This window comes from Sceloporus undulatus, chromosome 5 (genome assembly GCF_019175285.1).
Source record: "Sceloporus undulatus isolate JIND9_A2432 ecotype Alabama chromosome 5, SceUnd_v1.1, whole genome shotgun sequence".
Classification (NCBI taxonomy): Eukaryota; Metazoa; Chordata; class Lepidosauria; order Squamata; family Phrynosomatidae; genus Sceloporus; species Sceloporus undulatus.
In genome coordinates this window covers 116,381,123-116,391,380 of record NC_056526.1, presented here as the reverse complement: position 1 = coordinate 116,391,380, position 10,258 = coordinate 116,381,123, and the positions used below count along the sequence as shown (strand labels likewise).

The following is a 10,258-nucleotide window of genomic DNA, read 5'->3' as shown; positions in this document are numbered from 1 at the left end:
TTACCTTATGGAGAGAAAAACCCCAATGACGGCTTTTAATTTTACAAAAGGGTAGTATCTGTTCATCTACAAGCCCACTTTCTTAGCCTGTTCAATTGGAAAGAGGCGGTCAGCTTCTGAAATAATCTTGCAAATTTTAGGATAATTTAGTAGAGCATTACAGCAAATTTGAGTCTTGATGTTGCCTGACTACAGCTCTCATTAACCCATGGCTCCTGGTTATGCTGTTCAGGGATGATAAGAGATAATAGTTCACAAAAATATAGGAGTTTAAAACTGAATACCATTGCATTGAACAGTCTGCAAATTGTAATATATTCTGCCCTGTACATCCAGCAAGTTTTCATATGTATTTAGTCACAGCTAGAGATTATAGCTCATTAAGCATTTGGCCAATATAATAGATTTCTTATCCCTTAGGACAGTAGTTCACAACTTTCGGTCCCCAGATGTTTTGGACTTCAACTCCCTAAAGCCTCCACCAACATGATCAATGGTCAAGGATTCTGGAAGTGGAATTCCAAAACACTTGGAGCATCAAAAATTGAGAACCATTGCGTTAGAACATTGTAATATTTCTTCTGTATTGCATAGATGATTCTCAAGTGGCAATTTTGCTTATACTGTAGATATACTGCCATAGATTTCAAGCAATTTAACAGGTTTCCATGAGGATTTGAGCAAGCTCTCTTGGATTTCAGAAGATAAATTCTTGCATTTGATTGTTAGCACAGGAATGGCCATCTTTTAGGAAAGGAAAGAGGAAGTGCGCTTCCTCTCTGTCAGACTAGTTCTAATTATTTGATAGAAATATCTACATTTTTGACCAACTTGTTTATTCTACATACTGAATAGAGTCTATAATAAACATGTAAACTGTTTTGGATACTAGGTATGTCATCTAAATGCACCAATTCTATTGCTAAAATAAATATATTGGTTCCAGGATGCATGAATGTGGGTACTTTTTTGTCTACATTTTTTGGCTACAATTTTGTCTACATTATTATAGCTCCTTCAGAATTTGCCTGTACACTGAGGTACACCCAGAGATCCTTTTATGGGTGTGTCTGCCCTCAGAAAGAACACCAGAGTGGTTTAGCAGTTTGAACATTGGACTATAACTCTGGAAACCAGGGTTCAAATTCCTGCTTGGCCATGGAAACTCACAGGGTGACCTTGGGCAAGTTATACTCGCAGAAGCTCAGAAGGTGGCAAAGGCAAACTCCCTCTGAACTAATCTTGCCAAGAGAAACCTGTGATAGGTTTGTCTTAGGGACACCATAAATTGGAAATGTCTTGGAAGTATAGACAACAATAGCCTTCGGAGGTGAAGTGCTTAGTGAATGGAGAAAGGCCTCTCCATTCTCCATTTTTATCATCCTGTGGTTGGAATGCTTTTCACAGCTTGCTTGACATCCATACTCAATCCTATTACCTCCCACGCTTTTTAGCCCTTCATAAATATTAGGATATGTCAACAGATATGGAAAACAAAATGATGGCCAACAGATTGGAAATGATAGATATACATCCCCATCCACAAAAAATAAAGAAAGAAAGAAAGAAAGAAAAGACACAAGAGACTGCAGCAACTATAGGACCATAGCACTAATCTCCCATGCAAGCAAATGTGCATGAAAGCAGGACACAACTGTTTAAATAAACAAATGTCGGTACTTTAATTCCACCATATTGTCTTAAAACAGACTGCTTTAAAAGGAAACACTTGAACTTTGCTGAGAATCTTCACAGTTGTACTGATTAGCTCTCCCAATTTTCAACGTATATATGAAATGACACCTTTGGATATTTTGGTGGTTTTAGACTAGACTGTACACTTATCCCTGAAATAGATATTCAAACCTTATGTCTCACAAGTGAAGTGTGCAAGTCCAGTACATTCTTTGTTACATTTGAAGCTAACTGTACTTTGTTCATTCTTAAACTAAATTTCCTCCTTTTCTATTGTATGCTTTTCTTGTAAGACTTCCCTTAAGTAACAAACTTCCTACTTCTTTTTAAAGCAAAGCCTGAGAGCAAATTTCTTGCCACTTGGTTAAGCTTTGAACTTGGAAGAAAGGCAAGACAGAGCGGAAGCTGCTTCTCCACTCCCACTCCCCATTGTTGGTTGCCACTGTCAGAAATGAATGGAAGATAACAAGAAAGAGCAACAGAGAGTGTATGTTCTGCATGCCTGAGGTTGTATGTTAAATTTCCAACATTACCAGTATGAGAATATTAAATATTCTGTGTTTGAGTCCCTGGAGATCTAGTCCCTCAGAGCATTCTTTGCTGAGATGGATCAGTGATATGACTCTGTTTAAGGGTGTTTCATCCATTTATGGGTCAGTGGCATTACAACAGCCTTGTTTGCATGGATGGGTTTAAATCGGACTGGCCTGCTGTGCTGAGTAGTGGAGAAAAAGGGGATGGCCTGTCCCAAAAACCATGGGTGCCAATTCCATACCTCCTGCTTGGTATACTGTCACTTCTCCTGAGGGTGGGCTCCCTCAATCACAAAGTGGGGGTCTCTGGACACCTCAATGTTGAGATGGATCAATAGTATGTTTAAGGTTGTTTTATCCATTTATGGGTCAATTATTTTGTGTGCCTTCAAATCGTTTCTGATTTATGGAGACCTCATCACAGCAAGATTTGTTCAGAGGAGGTTTGGCATCACCTTCCCTTGAGGCTGAGAAAGTGTGACTTGCTCAAGACCATGGTTGAGCAGGGAATCAGACCTTGGTCTAATGCTGAAGGTCAGAAGGGATGTTAAGAGCACAGATGCAACATACAATCACACCTGTCAACTCTTCTTTACTGCTTGTATTATCCTGTATGACAGACAAATCAAAATATCAGTGGAATACCAAAAAAAAAAAAAAAAAAAAAAAAGAGGGGGGGGGAGGGGGGGGGGGGGGGGGGGGAGAGAAAAGGCAGTCACAAGTTTTGGCATTTCCTGTCTTGGAATAGAAAAAAATCTCTCTATTCAGAGCTATCCAATATAATAATTTTTTAAAACAAAAAACAAAAAAACCCTGCACCTGTGAAGAAGCCCAGGCAACCATCACAGTTAGAAAGCTTCCTGTGGTTCGGAGATTAAAAAAAAAAAATCCCTTCGGGGATAATACACTAAAACAGAAAGTTCTGTGCTAAAAAATGTATGAGAAAGAGTCCCAAGGTGGCAGTAATAGGAGACATTCATCTTATAATAGCTTGTGTAAACAAATGTGAGGAAATGGGACAAGTCCTGCTGTGTCTGGAGGTGAAGGAGGATTTTCTGGCTGCAAGTTTCCTGGACCGGATTCCAAAAACTTTCTGGGGGCAGGGTGAGATGGAGGGAATGAGCCAATGTTTTATTTGCTTATTAGGTGACCTGACGTGAGGTACTATTTAACTAGTTGGCCAAGGAAACGATGACCAGTAGCTCAAACATTTTGGAAAGGAAAAGAGTAAAAGTCAGACATATCCACGAGGAATTGACTGCCTGATACTTAGAAATTGTATCTCATTAGACATGGTTGAAGGCAATCGCTGTGTTTTAAGAGGGGCACAGTCAATTGATACGACTACTGCTAAGGTTGCCAGAGTGAAAACTGGTCACTGTTCATGTACCGTTAACGGTTGTGTAGAAGAGAGCATTTCCCCAAATGTTTCTTCTTACTGGTTGCCTGTGAAGCAACACCTGCTGAAATTCCCTTCTACACAACCATTAAAGGTACAAGAACCCTCTTCAGCTTTCAGTCTGGCAAGCCCAGGAGCACGGATAAAAATCAATTTGAAAGTTTTTATGACATGATCAAGTGAACTGTGGTAGCGGGGAGCCTTCCATCCTGATTCAATTACGGTTCAGTTGCAGAGGCAGCTGAAGACCTGGGATGGCTTTGTGCGCCATCTCTGGCACGTGTGTCATAGTTTGCCACCACAGCCATAAACTAAGCTCTAGTTGATTATTTTTACACTTTGGAAATGCCTAAATATTGCAGACATTTTACCTTAGCCCATTTCAGCTGTTTGTCATCAGCCCAGACACTTACAAATTCCTAATTGGCAGCCTATCTGCTTCTGTCAGTTAGGTGTGATTGAAACAGTTTATTATGTTGTGCTATGTATATTGCCTGTATTATAAGGTTATTCATTCCCAGTTTATAGATCTGATTTTGGAAATGTTCCTAGATCCGATACCTTTTCTATCTCCTTTCTCCTTTCAGATTTCTCTAAAGAATCTGTTTTGGAAGTTGCCTATGTTGACATGTTCCAACAAGAGCAGGTTGGACAGATTTCATCAAGGCTCACTCTAATTCTAGTGGATGCTATTTGGTATTGATTTAGATTAGAAGCTGACAGTTGACCTGCCACTTACTTGCATGCACATGTGTGCAAAGAAGTCTTGTACCAGGGGACCTTTTTATAACCTTAATTTTTTTTGCTATGTTCTACTTTTCTCCTTTTTGTTTTGATCTGTGATGTAATAAAGTTGATTGATTGGTTCTGACCTTTCCTCCAAGTATCTTAAGGTAGCACACTTGGCTGTCCTCCTCTTCCTTTAAACTTTATAATGACTCTGAGATAAGTCAGACTGTGGAGATTCCTACACAAGGATTTTAAGCTGCGATAACACCTAGGAAAACATGGCTTTGGTGATAGTTATTGCACAACAATGCCTCCGACCCATAGCTTCTGTGTCCCCCAACCACAATTAGGGTGTCCCTTTTCAATGATGGAAACCCATCAATGAGCTGTCAATAGTGCAAGTGCCCAGGTCTGAAACATTGCTGCTGGGACAATCATTTTTCTGCCAGTCACATAGTGTCAGTGTCCCCTCCTCTATCTGTTCCCCCTCTTCCTCCCTATTCCCAAGCAGCCCAATGACCTTCTGCCCTATTTCTTTTTAAAACATATTTTACTGGGTTTTATGGCTCTGTGGGGACTTGAACCAGGATCTCCGAAGTCTGGGTCCAGTACTCTCAGCTACATTAGACTGGCTCTCAACTGAATTCTCAGCTTATGCACTCCATTCCTTCTGGTTTATTGTTATGTGCTGTAAAGTTACTTTCATTGTTATGTAATGTTACCTTCAACTTATGGCGACTATGAATAAGAGACTGCTAAGCTGTCCCGCCAACAGCAGCTGGGCTCACATCTTGCAAGCGCAGGGTGATGCCTTCCTTGACAGAATCTATCCACTTATGAGTTCTTGTTCTTTTCCTAAAGCTTTCCCTGATGTTGTTATCTTTTCCAGAAAGTCTTGTCTTCTCACAAATCAGAAGTGCAATAGCCTCATTTTTGGCTTCCAGAAAGAATTCATGCTTTTTATTCTGGGACTCATTTTGCCTCTTTTGGCAGTCCATGGTATCTGTAAATCTCTTTTCCATCATCACATATTTAATGAACTGAATGTTTGTCAGCTTTTATTGTCCAGTTTTCACATTCATATACAGAAATGGGAATGTTATGAATAATCCTGGCATTGATATTCAACAATATGCCTTTACACTTGAGGATCTTACCTCATTTCTTTATAGCAGTTCTTCCAACTCTTGTTCTGATTTCTTGACTGCAATTTCTATTTTAATTTGATGACAAACCCAAGGAAGAGAAAATATTCAACTTTAACTGGCTTCTGTGGTCATTATTTTTGTCCTCAGTGTTCAACTGTAATTCTAAATTTGTACGTTCGCCCTTAACTTCCATTAATACTTCCTCATTAATACTTCTTTGCTATTTTCTGCTACCATTTTGTTAATATACTGATCCTGAGTGCATAGTTTTCTCTTTCATTGCTTCTAATTTTTCACTTGGGAAGGTGTATCTCAGACACGTTCTCATAACCATGATCCTAATGACAATTTATATACTCCCCCTCCTATTCTGAATTCATTTTTACCTTAGTGAAAGTCATTAATGATCATGGCATGTATTTTTGACTGTATCTCCAAATTCAAATATATCCAATTTGTAATTTACTAACATATCAGGAATCCAAATATTTCATTTCATTCCATGATACTTTTTGATTTCCTTCATTAAAATGCAAGGGTTGGTTGGTTTTGAACTCTTGAGGCCTTTTACCCATATAGCTATATCCATATCCATTATTCTGTTTAAATTACCACCTTTTGCAGGATTCATTTTAAGGCCAGAAACTTCTTCTTCTCCAATGTTTGTAATCTATACTCTCAAATGTCAAGGTGTCAAAATAATGGTTTGTTTTGTTTTTAAAACAAATGTGGTAGAGTTCTAGCATACAGAATTCTATGCGAACAAGTTTAAGTCAAAAGTACTTTACTTTATTCTGGTGGTGGCTTGAAACTTTAGCATATCTTGATGAATTTGTTTAGAGAGAATAGTGTCCATGGTAGTGAAAACAAATATTCTCAGCATGAAACAAAAGGCTACGGCTATATTTCGTATAGCACACAGAGGCAATTGTGAACAAGTATGCATTATTAATCTTCCATGTGCACACACCTAGGAGTTGCAATATCGCTGAGCTTACCAATTGCATGCATATTGATATATGCATGCTGTGTCATTCATACGTTATATTGTGGCTGTCAGAAGCACCAGTATAGCTCAATAGTGATAAAACTGCAAAAAGAACCATGCTGTTGGGGTAAATGATTCTTCAGAATGCCTAGGTTCAGATACCCATTTTCTCTTTCATAAAGATAGAAAGACTGCTGGCCAAGTTGACACCACATCTTCATAAGAAATCTTTTAAATTTCTATTATAACCAAGACAAGCAGAGATAAAAATATATTATAACAATTTAATTGACAGCAACAATCAAAGCACCTTTGCACCAAGATAAGAAAAGTAAACTGGAAAAACTCACCAATAAATTATTCTGTTGGCAGAAAACGTCATGTGGGAATGCTCACTGATCTGCTGCCCTGACAGCTACAATAACAGTTCCCATAGGCTTGTGACTTTTATGCCAACTGGTTCTTCTTATTTATATTTCATTTTTAATAACTGAACAGGAGTAAGGTAGGAGACAGTACTTGGGATTTTGGAGACTCACAACATGAACTTGGCAGTATTCCTCAGATTTTTATTGCTCTTTTTTTTTAAGTGTTAAAAAGCTTGTGTCTGTTATTGCTGCTGTCCAAATGTAATGTTGCTGGACAGTCAAAATGGCATATACAATAACACTTCTGGGGATAAGAAGCCAAACGAAGCAGTCATTTGAAAATAAAAATGTGAACAGTTAAGAGTTGACTGCCAGCATAAACTATGTAAGACATTTATGGATTGTTATTATCAGTATTTAAGGATACAAAACCAGTGAACATGCGAGGACCATTTGCTAAGAGTTACTGTAAAAGCTTAAAATATTTTGTCCTTTTTCACAATGTCAGGTAGCTACACTACAGTGTATATTGCTTTTGTGATGGCTTAACTGCTACGCAGTGGCAACTTATGAACTGGGGAGGCATCTCATTATGAAATAATAGGAGGAAACTCATAACTAAACATGTGGAATCCAACTTAAGTGGAGTTAGAGCTGGAGAGGCCTCTGGTTCCACAAAATAGCTGCCTCCAAGAACCTGGGCAGTTAAAAGTATAGCTGATAAACACCTTCCACAAGATGGCTTTCCACTTCAGCCAGAATTCATGAACACTGAGGACATGACCCTGTTATTTGTAACACAACAAGAAAAAGAAGTGCCCAAACAGCCAATACCTCTTGCAGCAGCTTAAATAGTACAGTAAATGCCAAGGAATTAGTCACCCGGAGTGTCATGATCAAGCTCCTATAAATGTCTAGTGGCTGAGAAGAGTTTTTGTGCATGCAGCCATTCAATAAACTAGTAAATGATTTTGTGCTGTCTTTTGATTACTTGACATTGCAGAACTATGGATTGGCTTTAAGGAGTGTCTTGTCTTTTCCCTCCTTCAACTTTGTTTATTGTGACTGCTTGCTTCATGAGCTTGACTTTGGGACATTTGAAACCTTGCTACTACATCTCCCTTCAGTTGATCTTCTTGACAACACATGTATGATCTGCACTGGCCTGACTCTTTATCTGCTTTATCACACTAGGGGGCAAATGGGATTTAAACTAGAGTTAAAGTAGAGAAAACCAGGAAAGGTTGTGTGATAAACATCAGGCATTATCTACCTCATCTTATTCAAGTCTGCTTTTCCTAGATGCCTTCTAGATACAGGATACACATATTTTCCATTCCTGGTCCAAGAGCTACCTCAGCTGTCATGGTTTCCTCTAAAGAATCCAGCAAATGTAGTTTTGAATGGGTGTTGGAATTCTTTGTTAGAAATTTCTATACTTCCTCCAGACTGCAGCCTGTGAGTTAAACTACACAAAATGTTAACTGCACAGTTTAGGGTCTCCTTCTTTGTTGTTCCCAAGTAATATAATAATTATCAAGCACCACTGGAAGAAAAAAAATCTTTTAAACTCATAATTTGTTTATGAATTGTACTATGAATAGTTTAGGTAAAAGTCCATAAATTATAAAGCAGCAAAATTGGTTTGGAAAGAAGCATATTTGTTTTGCCAGTTCATGTACAGTAGACGCTTCCTATCTGAAGGGTTCAGTTCCACACCCCGCCCAACTGCAGATGAGAAAAACTGGATGTTTGGGCCCCACATTATTCAGTGGGCAGCAAAATGTACGTGTCTGTATCACTATGTCTGTATGCACATGCCACATTGAATATGAGGTGCAGCGAGCCACAGATGCTCCAATCTGCAGATTGCTAGCTCTTCAATGCGGCAGGCCCACTGTATTTTTATAGTTTATATGATTCTTTATATTGCTGAATACCGTAGTACTTCCAGTAGTAACAGGTGTGCTTTTTTTAAAAAAAATACTTCAATTAACATGAAGATAAAGGAGATTTTAAAAATGCATGATCTAAGCCTAAATCATTTTTGGGTAGGAGAATTTGTATTCCCAATTTGTGGTCTGCATCCTAATTCTGTGTACAACTGCAGTCTTTCACACATGCTCTAGGCAAGACATGTATAAGATTGTGCTACAAGTGCGTCTATTGTTTAACCAGCAAAACACACCTCCACAATTTCAGAAATATTTGAAAAGCAAGATTGTATCAAGGTGGTTTGTGTCCAATTAACTCTTGACAGTAAAGCAGACAGTTATTACATTTCCATTTGTAAACCAAATGCTTACAACAAACAATGATTTAAAAATAATAAATAAAATAACATTTTAAGGCATGACTCACCACAATGATATGAAAAAAGTCAGACTTTGCCAGTATGCATTATCAGGAGGGAGAAAAATAGTGACCATCGGAATTTGACACATTAAATTATAATTTTGGACATTAAATTGCTACCAAAACTCTTCTCAATTACAGTATAACATTCCTAACAACAGAAGGCAACCTTCAAAGTTATATAAGGAAATTTGGCTTGCTGGAGTTCACTCTGTTAATGTCTTCAGGCAATAGAAGATCTTTAAAAGCTCAGTGTGAACAATTCATCTTCAAGCAGAGAACAAGAACAGTGCCATAAACATAAAAATTAAAAACACATATGACTATACTGTAGTCCGTTAAACAGCTATAAGAAATCCGTTCAGGAGATCCCTGTGATGTAATTCTCCATCAACTTTGCAGTACATGATAATTTAAGAAGAGTTTCCCAAATGTTCATTGTATAAGCAACATGAAGCCCTTTGGTAGAGGAACACATAAACATGGAGTCTGGAGCCACAAGTGTTTAAAAATGGACTGGCAATGAATCAGTCAAAAACATAGAGAAAAAAGGCAGCAGAAAGATTTTTCTGCATGTTATATTGCATATATCTATATATCCGTAAAAAACATTAGATATTTTAGATGCGAACAAGCAAGAGTTTCCCCTGCTAGGAACATGCTTCTCTTTTGTGCAAAGTTAAGGCATGAACAATGTGAAAGGTTCTAATGATGACTTCAGAAGATTCTTCCCTTTTTGTCTGTGCTGAGCTTTCCACTTTTGCAAGGTCTTCCACTGTCAGTTAGCAGCATCCATATGCTCTTGCCGGGTAAGAAGAGGTTTCCCACTGGGAACTGGTGAGCCTGTGCGCAGCTCCTTCACTGTCTCTAGCAATGTTTTCCTCTCCAGTTCTAGAGTGAGAATTGTCTGCTTCAGCTTGCTTTCATTGTTCAGCAACGTCTCAACCATGCCCTCTAGGTTTTGGATCTTTGCATTTGCCACCTTAATGAACAAAACAGGAAATGCAAGCACAGTGTTTGTGAGGGGAAAAGGAACATGCACA

At 38.4% G+C, this 10,258-nt stretch overlaps 1 protein-coding gene across 11 annotated transcripts in view; it reads right to left on the bottom strand.

The window, feature by feature from the left end:
* Nucleotides 1-9,001: 9,001 nt before the first annotated feature.
* Nucleotides 9,002-10,258, bottom strand: part of TBC1D1 (TBC1 domain family member 1) — a 103,671-nt gene continuing 102,414 nt past the window's right edge. For all 11 annotated transcript variants that reach the window (XM_042470227.1, XM_042470228.1, XM_042470226.1 and 8 more), the window contains one exon: nucleotides 9,002-10,197. In XM_042470227.1, the coding sequence (XP_042326161.1) occupies nucleotides 9,994-10,197 (204 nt within the window). In that variant the 3' untranslated portion in view covers nucleotides 9,002-9,993. The remainder of the gene's footprint in view (nucleotides 10,198-10,258) is intronic.